We start from the raw sequence: 21,466 nt of genomic DNA, 5'->3' as shown, positions 1-21,466 counted from the left end.
TGAATAGACACACTACCTCTCAAAAGTTTGGACACACTTGACTGAACAATTTTAAATCATCTTTAATAAAAAGGTATATACATTATATATTTTATACACTATAACTGTTTTTAATGTGACTTTTTTATCCTAATGCATCTAAATAAAAGTATTAATCTCTGAATAAAAGTATAAAATATTATTGAGCCCAAACTTTAAAAGTTATATCTTTTTATTTTAAGATATAATCTCGGCAAAGTGTGGAAGCCTCGGACAGTCTAAAATATAATATTGTTTTGATTTGTTCAACATTTCAGTCTTTACATAAATCCTGCTTTCAGTTTTATAGTTTTGAGCAAGTGTGTCCAAACTTGTGTGTAGCAGATGCAGATACTATCATAATACTGATTTATTGATTGCCTATTGTTCTGCTACCATGGCTGTATTTATGCTGAGAAAATAAAGGTAATAAAAGAGTAAAAACAAAATAAAAAGGTAAGTATTCTTTTGATAAAAAAATAAATAAAATTAAAAAAAAATTAAATATCTAAAATTAAATCTGGGGCTGGTTCCATAAACTACTATGGCTAATTTTCCAAGTTTGTTAGCTTTTTTTATTGTCTTTAAGACTGTTCATAACCTTTTTAAGTCATTTACAAAAACATATATCGGTCTAACTGCTAGGTGGTCCTTCTAGTTCTTAAGACACAGTCTTAATACAATGGCTATGTTAACGCTACTGGCCCCGGTTGATTTGACAGATCCTATATTATTATTTAAAATGATTACTGCCCCTGGTTCAATAAGTAACTCTTATAATAAATTGTAGCGGCTGGGACAGATTTTAAGTACCAACGTTGCTTAAAAAGCCACAATCTAATCCTGTTTACATGAAATAAACTTCCCTGGAGCAGGTTTAAGCTTACGGACCTGTTAATACGACAACAAGTCCAGGATGAGCTTCAAAGAACCGAACAATACAAAATAATGCCAAATCGTCAACAATCAAATCCAGCTAACTGAGTTACCGACATGAAGAATGGACCCCTGGTGTTAATACTGACAGTAAAACAATAAATGTTATGACATTAACACTTACCTCTTCAACAAAGTTTCCTGACACATCACTGTTGAGCTCCAGCAGCAGTTCGGTAGCAGCCTGAGCCCTGTTCTGAAAATAAGAACAACATTATTTAAAATATGAAACACTAGAATGGAAAGTATTTTAAATGACACATAATACAGCTATGCTCACCTTCCCAATACTGTTGTTGCTGAGAAAAAAGCTGCAGAATAGATAAAAGTATGACCATGACTGCAGAAGCATTTTCTACACTATGCAATGAAGTTAAATATTTATCCATATATCAAACTATATTTCTTAAATTTAAAATCTGATTGAGATTATGATTAAATAAATGTACTTGTTTCCAACATCCTCCCCTGATACTTTATGCCCATCGACTATGGTAAATGCTCCGATTCCTAGAAAGGAAAGCCAAAAAAATATCATGTTAACACAATAATCCACACAGATTGTCAGTGTGATGATTTGAAGTGTATGATGGGAAACACTGATACCTGGCAAAACAAGGTTCTTGAGTATTTCAGTGCCAGATGCAGTTGCGTTGATGAGACACACATGGGCATTTTCAAGTGCTTCCTGCCCATGATCCCCCCACAACCTGATACAAACAAACATGTAACGTTAACAACAAATCAATGACCAGTATCAGTAATTATATTATAGCTATACAAATCTGAGAAATGCACAGACAACAGTCAAGCAGATTAATACATCTGGTTTCTGATCAGATAGGTTGTTATCAGGCTATGGAGTTAGACTGATAGATTATGTTGCTGTGATAGTGTAATAAATTAAAGAATGAAATACATGATTAAAGCTCTTGCCATGGTCGTTGGGCCTCTATTTATGTCAACGTTACTACGAAAGGCTAAAACGAATGCTGAAAAAGATTCATTGAGCATACTGTATTATTCTGTGGTTTAAAAAAAAATAAACAGACTGATTTATACCTGAGCTGTCGATCATACTTCTGCTCTTTGCTCGTTTTGAGGTCTGTCATGGTCCTCTGTCTCTGTCTGTGACGCTTGATCGTACCGGCACGCCGCTGTTTCAATATTTTGAGATCGACTGTCGCAGATTCGATGCAGGCAGAAATGCTCTTCTTCTGTTTTACCAGGAGGTGGAGCCATTGCGCCGCTTGAAAAGAGAATGATATCGACACTTTTGATTGTCGTATCTCTTAACTCCTTACATTACGTTTTTCTCTCTCCCAAGATTTAGATTTGTGCATAGCCTAATGTATGAAAAAAACCCCCGCAGAACTTCAGCATATCAGTGTGTTACAAAATGAGACTTCATTCTAATCAAACAGTAGGCCTTGCTCAATTCTACAAAAAAAGCACAATGCTGACATTCTCAGAACAAAAAGCACAATGACTCCCGATTATCTTGACTCTCTAGCTGTCATCATCAGTCGAAGCACGTTTTGTGTTTAAGAGAGCAACATAAAAAAATGTTTTATTTTGTTAATTTTCATAAATATAATTAATATTTCAAGTAGCCTATGCTTGTCATTTGATTTATCTACCACACCATTTTTATTTTTATTTTTTATTTATACTTATTCAAATAATAGTTGCAATACTTTTTTTTTACAAATATTATGATGTGGGGTTTCATGGAATGTGGAATGTTTTTCTTCACAAATAAGAGCTAGCTAAGAAGAATTTTCATAGAATTTTATAGGATGTTGTCGTGAAGCAGTCTGGTATGAAAATGCTTGAAGTCTGAGCATTGATGGCCAGTCAAATTCCTCCACCCCAAACTCGCTCATCCGTGTCTTTATGGACCTTGCTTTGTGCACTGATGCATTTTCGTGTGGAACAGGAAGGGGCGGGAAGTTGGGAGCATGAAATTGTTCAAAATGTCTTGGTATACTGAAGCATTAAGAGTTCATTTCAATGAAACTATAGGGGGCCAAGCCCAACCCCTGAAAAAAAAAAAAAAAACATAATCCCCATCCACCAAACTTTACACTTGGCACAATGCAGTCAGGCCAATACCGTTCTCCTGGCAACCGCCAAACCCAGACTCGTCCATCGGATTGCAGACAGAGAAGTGTGAATCGTCACTCCAAAGAATGTGTCTCCACTGCTCTAGAGTCTAGTGGCAGCGTCTCAACCTTGGTCCTTGAAGCCCACTTTCCTGCAGAGTTTAACTCCAACCTTGATTAACTCACCTGCCCGTAACTTTATAATAATCCTGGAGATCTCGATTAGCTGGTTCAGGTGTGCTTAGGGTTGGAGGTAAACTCTGCAGGACAGTCACTCAAGGACCAAGGTTGAGAATGCCTGCTTTACACCACTGCATCCGACGCTTTGGATTGCAGTTGGTGATATAAGGCTTGGATGCAGCTGCTCGGCAATGGAGGCCCATTCCATGATGAAGCTCTCTACGCACTGTTGGCTAATCTTAAGGCCACACAAAGTTTGGAGGTCTGTAGCTATTGACTGCAGAAAATTGGTGACTTCTGCTCACTGTGCACCTCAGAATGCGCTGCCCCTGCTCTGCGATTTTACGTGGCCCGCCACTTTGTGGCTGAGTTGTTGTGGTTCCCAATTATTTCCACTTTGTTATAATACCACTAACAGTTGACCGTGGAATATTTAGCAGTTCACACATGGACTTATAACACAGGAGGCAACCTATCATGGTACCACGCTTAAAATAACTGAGAGCAACCCATTCTTTCACAAATGTTTGTAGAGGCAGTCTTCATGCCTAGGTGCTTGATTTTGTGCACCCGTGGACATGGAAGTGATTGGAACACCAGAATTTATTTGGATGGGTGTCCCAATACTTTTGTCAATATAGTGTATTATTACCATTACTTTGTCTCCTGCTTCTGCTCTCCTCTGGCTTTCTCTTTCTCTAAGACTGATAGAAGACAGCTACAGTGTTGGGTACAAGAAAAGACAATTAATTTAGCATGATTTTGGGTATGAGACAAGACAGGTTGACAGGTTTTGGATACCAGATAAAACCCATATCTACAGAATCCTGTGTCTGGGGTTGGATCTAAAATTTCTGATGATCTACCAACCCTGAGAGAGGCAAATATAGATAGAGAATCTTCTCTTCACTTCAAGTCCTTAAATTAACTAAAAACTCACATCATCATGACAGCTTGATGACGACTCAGTGGCCTTCAAGAAACAAAAAGTGTCAGACACAATCCAGCATTTTTGAAAATATGTCATAATCTATCATACAGCAATATTCAGTAAATTTTAGTTCCAGGGTTGCATTAACTAAAGCTTTAGATAAAATCATCAGCTAAATGAATCATATAAACCTCTTGAGAGATTATTGGTAACACTTTTGCACAGATAATCACAAGTTACTTATGAAGAACTAAACCATTTATTAATGATTACTGCATCAGCAACTAATTAACATTCTATATGATTAATAGTTTCAATAATATATGAATTGTTATTAATAAAAAGTGTTATACTTTACTTGTTGAGGCACATGATTATTGGTTAACATATCATTGTGGTTATGGGTTTTAAATTAATTATGCATTAGTTAACGGTCATGTGCCTCAAGTAAAGTCATAACAATGATACCTTTGCAAATCATAAGCTATTTAATTAAACCAGACGACTGGAAGTTGATAAGCATAGCATTAATTTGACCCGTTGTGGTATTTAACACATTCATTTACACTATATGTTATAATATGTTATAAATATTATTTATACTAAATATTAAATAAAGATTAAATATTATTATATTATATTAATATTATTAATAATATAATATTTATTGTTGCACTGTATTGTTCTTGTACTACAACTGTACAATCTATGCTGGGGCCAAGGTTTTAAGTAGCTATTTTGGTATTTTGTGAAAATTACAGTTCTAGAGTTGAGCTAAGTCTCCCAGACGGCAGCTCTGACTCCAACACATGATTTTGTATTGCATCAAATTCAGTCATTGTTTTGGAGTAACACAAGCATGTTGTTAGAGCAAAGTGAAAATGTCTCAGTGCACATTTTGCTGCTTTTACATTTTGTATTGCTGTCACAGCTATTTTCACATGTGGCTTACTTCCACCTCACTATCTGTAATCTGACTGTGAAAAACAATAACTTAAACCTAAATTATTTAAACACTGTAATTACAAAAGTCACTGAAGAGCCTTAAAAAAGGTTCAGAAGCGTATAATGTGAGATGCTTAAACTGTTGCTGCTTTGTGATTCATTTGAGAGAGAGAAAAGCTACACAGCGGACAAGTCCATTGCTTAAGTAAAGCCTTTTGTCTTTGCTTTCAACTTGCATCTTCCGTCTCATGTTACCAGGTGACTGTGGCATCTATTTGTACATATATAATACCTTTTGTGTAATATTTATATAAAAAGTAATATATAGCACTTGAAAGTACATATTACAAATATGAATATTCTGGGATAGCCTGAATATACAATCACCTAAAGGATTATTAGGAACACCTGGTCAATTTCTCATTAATGCAATTATCTAATCAACTAATGACATGGCAGTTGCTTCAGTGCATTTAGGGGTGTGGTCCTGGTCAAGACAATTTCCTGAACTCCAAACTGGATGTCAGAATTGGAAAGAAAGGTGATATAAGCAATTTTTAGCGTGGCATGGTTGTTAGTGACAGACGGGCCGGTCTGAGTATTTCACAATCTGCTCAGTTACTGGGATTTTCACACACAACCATCTCTAGGGTTTACAAAGAATGGTGTGAAACGGGAAAAACATCCAGTAAAAATGTTGCCTGGTCTGATGAGTGTCGATTTCTGTTGAGACATTCAGATGGTAGAGTCAGAATTTGGCGTAAACAGAATGAGAGCATGGATCCATCATGCCTTGTTACCACTGTGCAGGCTGCTGGTGGTGGTGTAATGGTGTGGGGGATTTTTCTTGTCACACTTTAGGCCCCTTAGTGCCAATTGGGCATCATTTAAATGTCCATCTCTTTATGACCACCATGTACCCATCCTCTAATGGCTACTTGAAGCAGGATAATGCACCATGTCACAAAGCTCGAATCATTTCAAATTGATTTCTTGAACATGACAATGAGTTCACTGTACTAAAATGGCCCCCACAGTCACCAGATCTCAATCACAATACAGCATCTTTGGGATGTGGTGGAACAAGAGCTTTGTGCACTAAAAGTTTATCCCACAAATCTCCATTAAAGATGCTATCCTGTCAATATGGGCCAACATTTCTAAAGAATGCTTTCAGCACCTTGTTGAATCAATGCCACATAGAATTAAAGCAGTTCTGAAGGCACAAGGGGGTCAACCACAGTATTAGTATGGTGTTTCTAATAATCCTTTAGGTGAGTGTATATGAGCTTTATGACACACTGTTCTATGATTTTGAGCCATTCTTCCAGGATGATTTCCCCAAAGTTGTACAGGTTTGGTGTCAAGCACCTTACTTTTAAACAGTGCCATAGGTTCTCAAGGAGACAGTGATCAGATCTATGAAGGGGTGCATTCACCTTGAGCCATGTAAGGACCATGTAGCTGTGAGGTTTTATTTAGCGCAGGCAATGTGTACTCATGTTAATGATTCACAGGTAGAGGTCATTTGTAAGGTAATTGTCTGTTAGGGTAATTGCTTTTGATTTATGTAAACCTATAGCTTATGCAGCAAAGAAATGGAATACATAAGTTAAAATTTACATAGGTATTAACATTGTAAACAAATATTGTAAGTATTGTAATTGTAAACGAAGATTACATGCATCAATATGAGCAGCCAGATTCAACCACCGATCTCATGTTCGAATCTTCGCGGGTGTTATGAAACAAGGATCATACCATTTTGGCTCAATACTTTAAAGATGAGGCGCGGCGGCTGAGCTTGGCATCTGGTGTGCGACCACCTTTAGGCATAATCGGCTTAAAAACATGCATGTAAAAGCATTGATAATAGTCAAATGTTAACTGTAAATGCAAATTACATTAGATAATGTCTATTAGTCAGACATGTTGGCCGTGTCTGAAACCTGGAAAAGGCTGGAGGACACATTTCAAGGTAGCAAGGCATCAAGGCACATCCGAATCTTATGTTAGCGTCACTTCCTATCTCCTGAGAGACGTTCATCTAATCGATTTTTGTATAAGTCAGCATAAATGTATCCTTCGCTGCCTTTGATATCCCACAATCCAGTGCGTTCTATTCTGTGACAGTTGAGCTGGGGGAAAAAGAAAGTTGCATATGCTGGTCAGTTTTTGTGTAGATGTATGTTTTTGACCAACGTTTTCCACTTCTGATTTAATTTCTTTTGAGAAATTACTAATGAAGTAAATAAATCGCCAAAGCTCTCTACTTTGCTGTAGATCATTGAAATGTTACACTGCCTTCCAAAATTATTTTCCTGAGTTGCCTTCATGCACAAAACATTGCCTTACAACAAGTCATTGTCTGATTTATGTCTGAAATGACGTTGGATAAAAAACGTACATATACACTCAAACTAACATACAAACACAACTTTCGGACCCCCCGAAAACACAAATCTGTAGGATTGTGGGATATCAAAGGCAGCAATGGTCTTTTGCATTTGACAGTGCTAGATTACCAGCCATGCCCTAAGAGGCAAGGGCCCATGCAGTGACAAGGCACAGTAAGACATCATCCCACTATGAGACATGCTATCAGGCCTGTAGGCCTATTATAGCCTATTCTACAATTAGTTCTGTCCATGCAGTCATTTAAACCCAGCAGGAAATATTCCTTAGGCCTACATAGTTTGTTTTTAGCAAACACCACACTACATAAATTGAAGTAAAGGTTATGCACCATAGGCTTTAATTGGTACAAATGTAGCGTTGCTCTGCTGTCTTGATTGTTATGTAGCCTAATTCACTACTCAAAATGAAGTGTCTCCTTGCTGAATGTCTAGCCACATAACAACAGTAATGCATGCTTCCTTTAGAGTTTATTTTGGCTATAGTAGGCAGTTCAATTAAATGCAACTACTAGCCTAAGTCAAGCTAGTATTCAATACAGAAGTCCTGAACAACAGAGTGCAATCGGCTTTAGAGGAGGCGGGGCCTAAGCGGATCAGCTCATCTGTCAATCAATCACAGCGCGCTTCATTCACCTGTTACCGCTGTCATTAGAGTCGGTCCACACACTCCACACACTCCACAGCAACACTCAACAGTTCTCGCCGACTGCACACATCCAGCATCTGATCCGCTGCTCAAAGAAGAGGGAGCAATGACAGGACATCAATGGGGATATGGGGAGGACAACGGTAAGTGGTTATTTAGGCTAATTGGCGCCCGAATTTTACAAGGCATCGATCGCGCCGTCGTTTTGTAAAACTGCCAAACACCGTAAGTAGCCTAACTGTTGTCTTTCGCGCATTAAAAATATACTTTTATTCCTTAAATTCTTTTTACAGGAAAAAACTGTTTACCAAAAATAATAATAAAGAAATTAGCCTACACCAAGGCTCCCCTAGAATTATGATAATTGAAAAAAATATATTTATATAAAAATAAAATAAATTATATAGGCTATATAGTAGATATATATTTATTTTATTTTTATATGCAGGCCTTATTACATTAAGGCTTGTAGCCTACGACTAATCTTTTTAGCTTCAGTCCAAGTGCACAGTTTTTGTTTGTTCTCATTAATTAAAATGTCCAGTCATCTGTCGTTACATTTAGGCTGTTGCAGCACATTTTGCTGCCCAATTTACTGTTAATGCGAGATTAGCCCAGTTATCTTTAAAGGGATAGTTGCTGCTTAAACAAAACTTGGCTGTATATGCTCTGTCAAACTAACATTGTAGCCTACACTCACAAAATATAATCTTATATTATGCAATGTGTACAATGTTAGTGTATGTGTGTGTATATAGCTATATATAACTTATTTTTATTTTTTAAATGCCATTGTCTGTGCTGTGCGTTAAACATGTTTTAAAACAATGAATAGCTGTGACTGATTTTGGTGTGTTAAATTGTCTAAAGTAATCATTTATTTTTGTTATTTTATTCCCCTTTTTATCACCAGGAAGTCTGACCACACTGCTGTTTTCAATTGTGTTTCTTTATTAGCAAACTGTAATGTAATATGCAAAATTTGGTGAAAAATACAGTTTGTCATTTAAATTTCTCTGTTTATTTTTATATTTTAGTTAAAATTATGCATTATTAATAATGCATACACCTGTGCCCCAATATCCTATTCAGATTTTCCCCTTTTAAAGTTACAAATTCCATTAATAAAAACAATTTGAGACTGTAATTTCTGTTATGATTTTGTATCGTAAATAAGCAATAGATGCTCAGTTTCACTCAAGGCTTGTATGTCAAAATAAACTGTAAAACTGACAACCGTGTACCTTTGAAGGCATACTTACGTTCTCAGCACATATAAAAATGTTAATTTTTGCTTGAAATGGTACAATGAAAAAAGTGACATTTTATAAATGCGTAAACACATATTATCTGTCTGATAATATAAAATTCATCTAAAGTGTAACCAAAAATTTTGAAAAAGCCATCACACACACAGTTGTGTTTTTGTGAATTGTGGGGCCTTTCCATAGGCGTAATGGATTTTACACTGCATGTACAAACTTTCCACTTTTTATCCCCCCATTTTGTTTACTGCTTTCTGGTTGGTTGTTAAATATTGTTTTCTAGGTCCATCAGAATGGCACAAAGACTATCCCATTGCGGAGGGTAACCGCCAATCACCTATTGATATAGTCCCATCAGAAGCTGTATTTGATCCCAGACTGTCTCCTATCTCGCTGTCTTACAACAACTGCACCTCTCTCAGCATATCAAACAATGGCCATTCTGTAGTAGTGGAGTTCATTGACACAGATGAGAGATCAGGTTGGTATCAGTGACAACATTATTACTGCTGTAAACATTTTACTGTCGCAGAATGATGTTCAGAGAAGAACGGCGCTTTGGGGGGCAATGTTTATTTCTGTTTCTGCATGTTTGGGTTTTTACACACAACTCGTTTCTTCTTCCTCTTTACACAGCTCTCATGTTGTGCAAGGGCCATAAATAAAAACTTTTAAACTTATTTCAGTTAGGTGCAACATTTCTGATTTCCGTTTGTTTATGCATTTATAAAGGTGAACTATATACTATATACAATTATCTATATACCCTAATGTTATTATTTCACAGCCCATTGTCTGTGAAAAATCAACTCTTTTTGATTTTTATTATTTATTAATAATGCATTGTTAGCTAACTGTGTGCTTTGTATATGCACATTTCTGAAATGCACAACTTGGACAGTCTCCTCTGATAACAAACCTCTGATTTAAAAAATATATATAATGTAGATGCATTTTCTGTGAAGCTGCTTTTAAACGGTATTGTAAAAGCGCTATACAAATAAATGTGATTAGAATTCGATTTAGATTATATTTTTTAAAACAACAACGTTAAATAGAAATATATTTTATTTAAAAAGCAAAAATGAATAAAAACTGACAAATAAATTACATACTTTACAATTAAAATATAGCCTAAAAATATAAATACTGCTATTTTAGTGGTAATATTAAGATAGCACTGGGTCATACCGTCACAGCAGAAAGTCTCTAATGAAAAAATCTGTTTTTTTCTGCACCAATGACCCTGTCATTTCAGTTCTCACTCCACCTCACCATTTCAGCTAATGACTGTTATGTAAAATTGCACACATCAAAAATAGTTATAACTGTTCGCTCAACAGTCAATCAAAAGAGAAGCTCTTGAATAGGACAATTGTCAGCATTTGTGGTTTCTCAGCCAGCATAAAGGTCTTGGGAAGCAATCGAATGCTTAAGTTGTCATTGTCATTTTGAAATGTACTGTGTCCCTTATGAATCAACCCTTTCTGTGAGAATTAGATATAGGAATTTAAATTAAAACAGAGAGCGAGAGTAAGGCTGAAGTCTCTTGACTCATTGAACTAGAGGTTAGACATTGGGTTTGCAAGACACCAACCATATATTTCATATAATATCTAAATGTGTCTTGCATGTCATTGTACTAAATGCAACTGCAAGTAAATGTCTAAATGTAAGCAGAGATAAAAAAAAAGACCATGAGGTCATGAGTTACAATGTGTCAGTGTGTAGATTCTTCTTGTCTTTACGCTTCATTTCTCTTTGATTGAGTCTGACAAAAAAGGTGATAGTCACTTTACATGCAAGTTATGGGACGTTCACACAGAACATGTTCTTGCATTTCACTTTCCTTGCTTTTCCTTTGTTTTCCTGTGAAAATATGCCAGACAGATGTTTGACTGCTTGTTTTAGGCATTTTTTTTCATTGAAATGCCCTGCTTAAACTGCTCCTGTCTTGTGGCAGTGATCCAAGGAGGTCCTCTGGAAAACATGTACAGACTCAAACAGTTTCACTTCCACTGGGGATGCAAGGGATGCAGTGGCTCTGAGCACACCGTTGGTGGCAAAACCTACGCGTCTGAGGTGAGGGTGCAGAACAGCGGCACTCTGTACGTGTTCTCTCTGTCTTTTGGCGTGACCATTGTCTCTCTCTACAGCTTCATCTGGTCCACTGGAACGCCATAAAATACAAGACCTTTGGAGAGGCAGCAGCAGCCCCTGATGGCCTGGCTGTCCTTGGCATCTTTCTGGAAGTTAATGTGAGTCAGAAGTTCAGGAGCTTGTGATCTGCATATTAGAATCACATTATTTGTATTATTGGAGGATAAGAAAATATGATACAATGGGTCTATAAATAAACAGATCCATAGACAAAAGGTATACTTTTTACTTCATTTTCTGTCAAAGAAAAAGATGTCTTAACACTTTTGATATTCCACTTATACGAACTCTAAGTAACTTCTCAACTACATGTCAGCTAGCAGTCATTAGATTGTCAATAGACCATCTTCTAACACCTTTTTTGACATTCTCCTAACAGACAGACTACTGACTATTAAGTAACTTTGCAAGAATATGTCAACTTTTTCTTATATCCCGAAGCCTAACCCTAACCTAACAGTCTAATACTCTAATGAGAGTTATTTGGCACTTAGTTGCAAATTAATGAGAGTTAGTTGACATGTAGCTGCAAAATATGCCTAAAGTGGACCATGGAAATGAAGTGTAACCAAATTAAGAAAGGTAGTAAAGTGCAAAACTACTGAAATGCTCAAAGGGGACATTTACCAATGTTTTACACACTCCAACTATTTTTTTTTAACCCATTAAAATAAATCCTTTTCGAATTTGATATTTTTTTTATGCTTTTTTTTAGACCGGTGATGAACACAGAGCTCTTCATCAGATAACAGATGCCTTGTATATGGTTAAATTCAAGGTATGTGTTTTTATATAGTAGATGTATAAGAACTGGGGCGTATGTTTATATATTTAGGCTATTTTGGAGAGAAAGCATGAATAAACATTAGAGGTCTTCAGGTAGCTTGCCAAATAGATGCGGTTCTTTAATTCATTTTTTTTTTTTGCATCTGATTGAATTTGGAAATGCACAGATGCCTCTTTGCATGTGATTTCATTTGGAAATGTATGTCTTCAAATATGTTAATCAGTTTCTAAAGAATTCAAATGAGCCCCTCTCAGGTTATATCCCGCCCAGAGTGTCTGTTTCATAACCACATAGTTTTTTAACCCTTGTATTAAGAGTATTTTTTGAGACGGCAATAAAATATCTGATTATTCAGCACATTTTTTTAACCTTATCTATACATTTCTGTCTTTGCATGAACATTCACATTCATTCAAGTATGAGTCGCATTCCTTTATTTTATTCACGTTCTTGCATTATTCTTAGTTGCGTGCTATTTAAGGTGGTTTGATTAAAGCTATAACAAAATGTGTATCTAATACCACTATTGTAAAAGACTAAATGTAATATTTTGAGAACTGGCCATCGCAAAACTCACTGGGGCACGTGTCCCCTACATCCCTGCTCAGATCATCTTCAGTTCTGCAGCACAGTCATTCTATGCTTTTTTGTTTCTCTTGTAGGGAAGTGTTGTTGATTTTAAAGGCTTTAACCCAAAGTGCCTCCTGCCAAACAGTCTGGAATATTGGACATACCCAGGCTCTCTCACCACTCCTCCACTGTATGAGAGCGTCACATGGATTGTGCTGAAAGAACCTATTTATGTGTCAGAGAAGCAGGTGGGTTGGTTTTGTGATCGATGCTCTCTTTAGTTTGCTCGCACGATAAACTTATTTAAAAACGGTATTGCTAGTGTTTGTCATGACCATCCTCTGGCCTATTGACAGATGTCGGTTTATGAAAATGAATGGCTGTGGAGGGAGATGGATGTGGGAAGCACTCCCGCTGAATTAAACTCATTGGTAGTGATGTAAATTAGGGATAATCCACAACATCCCATGTTGGTGATGATAGTGAATGTGGTCAGACATGAGCTCATCTTTTTTTGAGAGCATGTCTGTTTTCTGTAATTGGTTTTGCATTAGTAAGTGATTCTTTATTAATATTACAAGCAGTATATAATATTCCTGTGAAGGTGACTTATGACTTATAACATGCCCAATAGCTATAAAGAAGTGTTGTTATTTCCCGTAGTGTATTCTGTCATATACTGCTTGGATGCAGATGGTCAAGGTATGTGTAAAAGTGAGCAACGTGTGTGACTAAATGTAAATGTTTTGGCATTAAACATAGTTGAAACACAAGGTAATTTTAGCACAAGACTTGTGCTACATACACTAGACTACAACAAAATAATAGTTTTATTCACAAAGGATGTATTACACAGAGAAAAAAGGTTATAAGAATTGTACCTCTATAGTGGTATAACAGCTTGTCACAGCAGTGCCCTATAAAGGACATCTTTGTGCCCTTTTTACTCCTAAAAGTTACATATCAGTATAATACATACCTTAGGGTAGTACTGTGAACCTTTTTGTGGTTAAAAAAAGGTACAAAGATGTCCTTTTTAAGGGTACTTCCCCAGCGACAAGTTATTTAACCCTTAAAGGTACAATTTTGATACTCTTTTTCTTACTGTGATTGATTAAAAATTCACAGTAAATGCATGAATAATGTTCCAAAAGATTTCCATTTCAAATAAATGCTGTTCTTTTGAAAAGTGTATCATGGTGTGCCACAAAGAACACAACTCTTTTAAACATTGAGCAGCAAATGGGTGTATTAGAATGATTTCTGAAGGATCTTATGACACTGAGGACTGGAGTAATGATGCTAAACAAATCAGCTTTGCAATCACAAAAATAATTGCAAAAAATAAATAAAAACATCTCACAATATTACTGTTTTATTGTTGTGTTAAATAAATGCAGTTTTTTTGAGCATAAAAGACTTCTTTCAAAAAACAAAACAAACAAAAAATCATACTGACCCTAGGATTTTGACCGGTAGCGTATATCCTTTGCTACGAAATGTCATATTACTGGATTTGCATTCTACATATATGTACTGTATGTCCATCTTGCTGTGGATTTGGTGTCCGGCTCTTGACTAGTCCCTCAGACTTTGTACTAGGAAATTGCATTAGAGTAAGCATGAGCGGGTTGGCGGCATAGTCGTGACAGCGGCCTGGCGTGTCTGGCATGAGGCCACAAGACTTTGATCTTGTACAGCTTATTAAAATGTTTGATTGAGCTATAATTGGAAAAAGCTCAGGAGATTCACAGCATGGAGAACCAAGCCTGTTACATAAGATGTGGTACCAGAGTTGATTTCTTTTGCAGTGCAGCCTGTCACTTTGCCAGGTTCTGTCTTACATGCTGTTTTTCATGTTTTCTGGACTCAGATGGGAAAGTTCCGGATGCTGATGTTTAATGGAGAGGAGGAAGAGGACCGAAAGCGCATGGAGAACAACTACCGACCACCACAGCCACTGAAAGGCAGGAAAGTGCGAGCCTCTTTTAAGTAGCCTGTTTGCCTCTTGGTACCAATGCGCCCTAATCGACCTATTGTGATCAATTATACTTCAAGACACTGTTCTAGAATAACCTCTGAGGTTGAAGCATGAATAATAAGGGTTTGGGTATGTTCAGTCATGTCACTCTCTGTCTGCTGCTTGAAGGTTTTGGCCAATGACCTCGAACACAGTTTGACTTTCACATTGAGCTCTTTGAATCCGAGGTTCTACATTTTTAGATCCCTTCTGATCCACCTTTATCAGGCTTGTGCATGAGATCCTTGTTGCAGGAGATATTTGTGCTTCCATAGGGTCCGAGCTGATGGGGGTCTGATAAGCCGGCTGTCGTCTGCTTTCTCACTGCTATAGGAAAGGGTTGGTAATCCAGGAGGCTGAAATTTAACCCCTTAGTCTCCACCAGAGGCTCTTGTTAACTTTTGATAAGGCATGTGTTTTTTAAGCTGTTCATAGTAAGGCATATAGTGCTTCCAGGAACATAGACCTGATGGTGGGATGGCGCTTCATTAACACTGAAAGTTGCATTATTACACTGAAATGTCTCCCTAATATACGTAGATAGCATTTCTGTTTATAATCGATTGTTGTGACTCCATGAAGTAAGTCTTTAAAGACTCTTTTATTATCATTGCACTGCTGTCACTGTAGTGAATTTTCCTGTGCGGTCAGGGAAGCCTTATAAATGCTTTTACAGTAATAGGAGGGTGATGTGTGGTGGTTGAAATGAATGATGGATTACTGCTCACATTATTAAAAAAAAAACAGTTCCTATATGTAATTCCTAATGGAATATCTGGCATGGCTGTGGGAGAGTTAGAGAAGACCTCTATAAGGTCAGTGCCGTATTTAGACTCATCTTCTGGATAACACCAGTTGAAATGACAGGGATTTTCCTCTGGGTGTTTTGGTGGCTGGCAGGATTTCATATATATTTATTTTATATTGTATTTAGTCTTTATGTTAAATATGTACAAAATAAAATTATTTTAATACTCTGTCATTTGTTTGTTACATTATTTGACTTTTTTTTCCCCTTCTGGTCACCATTTGCAGATTAAATGGTAGCTATTAGCTACTTATAAAAAGTAATCCCAATAGCAAGATTTGTGCCTCAAATACAAATGTTCAAATATTTTATTTCTAGCACAAAAATACATTTAGACACTTCAAATGACTTTAAAATAAATTAAAATGTATTTTGTAACCTTGAATTAAGTGGCATTTATTTAAAAAAGGCAGCACAAGCACAACTTTTAACAAAATGTCACCTTTTTTAAATGTAATTTTATTTACAAACAACACAGTACAAAATGAAGATAAACTATATTAATAGACTGCTGGATGTCATGATGAACGGATTGCTAATAAAAAATGTTCTTGGAATAGTGACTTGGTTGTATGTTTTGCTATTTAATGCAATGGTAGGCTATAAAATTAGTTTAAGTTTAGTCAAGTCTCCAGATACCCAAGTTCACTTTTTTTAAAGCTACACTGTGTAACTTTTTTAGTTTTTTCTTAGCTATAAACACTGTTCTTTCAAAAATATATGTGCTCATTAATGTATATTTAATTCTTTCAAGTAATAAAGTATTCTCATAAGTTTATAATATGCCATTGAAAATACATATGGGTGAGGGGTTCGAATGCCGGTTGCCATGTTGCCCCTCCATCTTGAAAGTACATTAGCCAAAGAGGGACATACCCCTAAATTCAAGCTTCGCCTTTCGCGTTTTAACACTCGATAGCACCGTGTCGAATGTGAAAAGGGGGATTGCCATGTTAATCTTGGACTAAATTGGCCACCGTAGGAGTTAAAATGAAATCAGAATTGAGAGGAACAGAAACTAATATTCACTGGATTGTTATATACCTTTTCACCGCTAGATGGGGGAGACTATCACACAGTGTAGCTTTAAGCTTTTGTCCACCTCGTCAAAGTAGAAGCCTTCTAGATGCAAACAGATAAAGTTACAATTACTGTGATTTCTTTCTAGATATTTTTTTTTTTTCTCCACGAATGTCCCCGCATCCTCAACTTGGTCGTAGGCTATTTCTGCACGGCCACAATCCTGTCACTGTCACCAATCTTAATATTTTGGTCCTGCTGCTTCCTTCAAAAATCAAAGAAATGAAAAGAGGTTCAATGCAATTAAAGTTATGGCAGTTTATTGCCTACAAAAATGGCCGGTTTGGACTACAACAAGCTTCTTCTCGGGTTGGTGACATCATAAACTCTTGCTAGTCACCGCAGATGTGACTTCTGCCCGTAATGGTAAGGGGCGTGGCGTTTCTGGACCACCTGTGCTCGGCACTTTAGCAAATAAAAATACATCAAACTACATTTGGCCATCTAACCAATCTAAGACCATTGCGTTTTTCGGAGGGATGGGCTTCATAGAAGCAGGAAGCAGACGAGCCGTTCAAAGAACAGTGGAGACAGCGGTGTGGAATAAAAGTCAAATATAAGAAAAATATACATGAAAAAAAGAAATATTAATGACTCTTCCAAATAAGGCAAAAACAGAGCATTACATCCTAGGGACAATTTCTAGGGTTGTAAATGGACCTGTAAAACCATATCTGGACATTTTTAACCCTTAAATAAGCCACTTACCCTCTATGTAGTTATCAGAGAACAATTTAACATATTGTTTCAACTCATTCTAGGGCGCCTTTAAAAGGAGTACTGAACAGTCTTTCTGATATGTCTGGCGCCCTCATATGGTGATTGATGGATTAACAGTAATTAACATTTTAGGAGTTAAGAAATATCTTTGGTTTGAAATAGCAAGATGAATTTAAATCAAATTGTTTTGATGCATATTTCCGCAGGACCAATATATGGAGATACTGTCTTAAAATCAAATCACACACTGAAGCTCTAAAATATTTTATAATAGCAGGTTGTTCCTTTAAACTACAGTCCCAAAAGTCTTGTCGCTTATCTATTTTCTAGAAATACCTGATATTAACCTGACTTTTAATTAATTCATTGGTGTTAGAAATAGCTCATATGAAAAGCTAAAACCCTCCCAAATGATGTTTAATGCACTGAAATAAATAATTTTCACAGAAAAAATATTTATCATTTAATCAAGACAGAAAGGTCAAATTTTGGCAAGACAAAAGTTTTGTCGCCTATACAGAAATTGAACAAATTTACTGCAAATACAAAAATATGTCAGCAAATTAAGTTGTGGTGCTGTGAGATTCAAATGTAATATCTTGTATGACTTCCATGAGCTTGAATGACTGCATCCATGCGGTTTGGCAAGGATTCATACAATTTATTGATGAAGTCATCAGGAATAGAAAGCAGTCTTGCATGCCTCTCAGAGTTCATCAATATTATTTGGTTTCGTCTTCCATGCGTCCTCTTCCATCCTACCCCACATATGCTCAATGATGTTCATGTCTGGTGACTGGGCTGGCCAATCCTGGAGCATCTTGATCTTCTTCGCCTTGAGGAACTTTGATGTGGAGATGGAAGTATGCGATGGAGCACCGTTCTGCTGCAGAATTTGGCCTCTTTTATGGTTGGGAATATAAGAGGTAGCTAAGATTTCTTGGTATTTTAGACTATTGATGTTGCCTTCCACCCTGCAGATCTCTCGCACACCCCCATACTGGATGTAACCCCAGACCATGATTTTTCCGCCACCAAACTTCACTGATTTCTGGGTGAATCTCGGATCCATTCGGGCACCAGTAGGTCTCCTGCAATATTTGCGTCGACTGTGGTGTAATTCAACAGAAGATTCATCTGAAAAATCCACCTTCTGCCACTTTTCCAGCGTCCATCCTTTTAGCAGGCTGTGGGCCTTGGCAAATGCCACACGTTTTTCAATTGTCTTTTGTTTAGTGCTGGCTTCTGGGCACTGATTCGACCATGGAGGCCATTTCGAGACAGAATCCGACAAACTGTTCTGGTTGACACAGGGACTTCAGGTGACCAGGTCTCGTGGAGCTCTGCTGCAGTGGAAAATGGGCTGGCCTTGGATTTTCAAGCCAACAAACGGTCCTCTTGAGCAGTTGTCTTGCGGGGTCTGCCTGACCTGGGCTTGTCAAAAACATCTCCAGTCTCTTCAAATCTTTTTTTTTTATCCTCTGTACTTGACGCTGAGACACATTGAAGGTGTCTGCCACATCAGCAGTGGATCTGGTCTTCAGCCTCTTGGTAATCAAAACTTTAGTCTCAGGGTGAATCTTAGGCATGTTTGCAGAGGTCTAGTTGCAGTTGATGTGAAGGTCTAGTGTACTGGGATTCTTTCTATACACACTTGAGACCTAATTGATCCAATATTAGTCACAGGTGAAGCTCATATGACTAGGTGACAATACTTATGTCTTTTCAAAAATTGACTCAATGGGCTTTACCAAGCTGTGAATATTAGAATACTTTTTGAAAGTTTAGTTTTTCACTGAAACATTATCACAAAAGCTGGTGGGATTAAAATGAGCCATTTCTTGTAAAAAAATCTTGATTAGAAATATATTTCAGCGGCACTTTAGGTCAATTTGTACACAAGCGACAAGACTTTTGTCAGGGACTGTATGTTCATATTGGCTTGTACGCTGAAAACTAAATATTATTTTCAACATCATCAGGTTACATTTTCATGTGTGTTAATAACACACATGAAACGATGTGAAAATAATGTGTTAATAATATTACACACTTAAACCTACCTGTGCCATTGAAGAAAAACATCTGAAGAAATTAACTAATTGTTTTGGTATATTAATTCAATATTAATTATATATTGTTCTAAAAATGAATATTTGTACATGTCTATACATGCAGATATACAGTCATACAAATGCAAATATACAGTCTTGTTCAAAATAATAGCAGTACAATGTGACTAACCAGAATAATCAAGGTTTTTCGTATATTTTTTTTATTGCTACGTGGCAAACAAGTTACCAGTAGGTTCAGTAGATTCTCAGAAAACAAATGAGACCCAGCATTCATGATATGCACGCTCTTAAGGCTGTGCAATTGGGCAATTAGTTGAATTAGTTGAAAGGGGTGTGTTCAAAAAATAGCAGTGTGGCATTCAATCACTGAGGTCATCAATTTTGTGAAGAAACAGGTGTGAATCAGGTGGCCCCTATTTAAGGATGAAGCCAACACTTGTTGAACATGCATTTGAAAGCTGAGGAAAATGGGTCGTTCAAGACATTGTTCAGAAGAACAGCGTACTTTGATTAAAAAGTTGATTAGAGAGGGGAAAACCTATAAAGAGGTGCAAAACATGATTGGCTGTTCAGCTAAAATGATCTCCAATGCCTTAAAATGGAAAGCAAAACCAGAGAGACGTGGAAGAAAACGGAAGACAACCATCAAAATTGATAGAAGAATAACCAGAATGGCAAAGGCTCAGCCAATGATCACCTCCAGGATGATCAAAGACAGTCTGGAGTTACCTGTAAGTACTGTGACAGTTAGAAGACGTCTGTGTGAAGCTAATCTATTTTCAAGAATCCCCCGCAAAGTCCCTCTGTTAAAAAAAAGGCATGTGCAGAAGAGGTTACAATTTGCCAAAGAACACATCAACTGGCCTAAAGAGAAATGGAGGAACATTTTGTGGACTGATGAGAGTAAAATTGTTCTTTTTGGGTCCAAGGGCCACAGGCAGTTTGTGAGACTACCCCCAAACTCTGAATTCAAGCCACAGTACACAGTGAAGACAGTGAAGCATGGAGGTGCAAGCATCATGATATGGGCATGTTTCTCCTACTATGGTGTTGGGCCTATTTATCGCATACCAGGGATCATGGATCAGTTTGCATATGTTAAAATACTTGAAGAGGTCATGTTGCCCTATGCTGAAGAGGACATGCCCTTGAAACGGTTGTTTCAACAAGACAATGACCCAAAACACACTAGTAAACAGGCAAAGTCTTGGTTCCAAACCAACAAAATTAATGTTATGGAGTGGCCAGCCCAATCTCCAGACCTTAATCCAATTGAGAACTTGTGGGGTGAAATCAAAAATGCTGTTTCTGAAGCAAAACCAAGAAATGTGAATGAATTGTGGAATGTTGTTAAAGAATCATGGAGTGGAATAACAGCTGAGAGGTGCCACAAGTTGGTTGACTCCATGCCACACAGATGTCAAGCAGTTTTAAAAAACTGTGGTCATACAACTAAATATTAGTTTAGTGATTCACAGGATTGCTAAATCCCAGAAAAAAAAATGTTTGTACAAAATAGTTTTGAGTTTGTACAGTCAAAGGTAGACACTGCTATTTTTTTGAACACACCCCTTTCAACTAATTGCCCAATTGCACAGCCTTAAGAGCGTGCATATCATGAATGCTGGGTCTTGTTTGTTTTCTGACAATCTACTGAACCTACTGGTAACTTGTTTGCCACGTAGCAATAAAAAATATACTAAAAACCTTGATTATTCTGGTTAGTCACATTGTACTGCTATTATTTTGAACAAGACTGTATATATATATATATATATATATATATATATATATATATATATA

The 21,466-nt window shown here is 36.8% G+C and overlaps 2 protein-coding genes across 2 annotated transcripts in view; one reads left to right on the top strand and one right to left on the bottom strand.

The window, feature by feature from the left end:
• nae1 (nedd8 activating enzyme E1 subunit 1) overlaps nucleotides 1-21,466 on the bottom strand; it is a 230,906-nt gene that overhangs the window by 10,843 nt on the left and 198,597 nt on the right. The window contains exons 2-6 of the mRNA XM_067437945.1: nucleotides 2,017-2,203; nucleotides 1,561-1,664; nucleotides 1,404-1,464; nucleotides 1,235-1,265; nucleotides 1,079-1,150 (exon numbers count right to left, since the gene is read on the bottom strand). Of these exons, the coding sequence (XP_067294046.1) occupies nucleotides 1,079-1,150; nucleotides 1,235-1,265; nucleotides 1,404-1,464; nucleotides 1,561-1,664; nucleotides 2,017-2,203 (455 nt within the window). The remainder of the gene's footprint in view (nucleotides 1-1,078; nucleotides 1,151-1,234; nucleotides 1,266-1,403; nucleotides 1,465-1,560; nucleotides 1,665-2,016; nucleotides 2,204-21,466) is intronic.
• Nucleotides 8,179-15,875, top strand: ca7 (carbonic anhydrase VII). Its single transcript, XM_067450020.1, has 7 exons — nucleotides 8,179-8,321; nucleotides 9,727-9,924; nucleotides 11,407-11,525; nucleotides 11,600-11,701; nucleotides 12,319-12,381; nucleotides 13,053-13,208; nucleotides 14,834-15,875. The coding sequence occupies exons 1-7, from the start codon at nucleotides 8,285-8,287 to the stop codon at nucleotides 14,954-14,956; spliced, it is 798 nt and encodes a 265-aa protein (XP_067306121.1). The 5' UTR covers nucleotides 8,179-8,284; the 3' UTR covers nucleotides 14,957-15,875.

The sequence above is a fragment of the Pseudorasbora parva genome, chromosome 1 (assembly GCF_024679245.1).
Source record: "Pseudorasbora parva isolate DD20220531a chromosome 1, ASM2467924v1, whole genome shotgun sequence".
In the NCBI taxonomy this organism is placed as follows: Eukaryota; Metazoa; Chordata; class Actinopteri; order Cypriniformes; family Gobionidae; genus Pseudorasbora; species Pseudorasbora parva.
The sequence above is the reverse complement of the archived record's forward strand: the minus strand, read 5'-3'. Positions and strand labels throughout refer to the sequence as shown.

Bases quoted from the DNA above. Each gene is read 5' to 3' on its own strand.
- ca7 (XM_067450020.1), top strand. From the start codon at position 8,285: ATGACAGGACATCAATGGGGATATGGGGAGGACAACG. The intron at 9,925-11,406 runs GTTGGTATCAGT...GTCTTGTGGCAG, and splicing joins TGACACAGATGAGAGATCAG to TGATCCAAGGAGGTCCTCTG. The intron at 11,526-11,599 runs GTGAGGGTGCAG...CTCTCTCTACAG, and splicing joins GCAAAACCTACGCGTCTGAG to CTTCATCTGGTCCACTGGAA.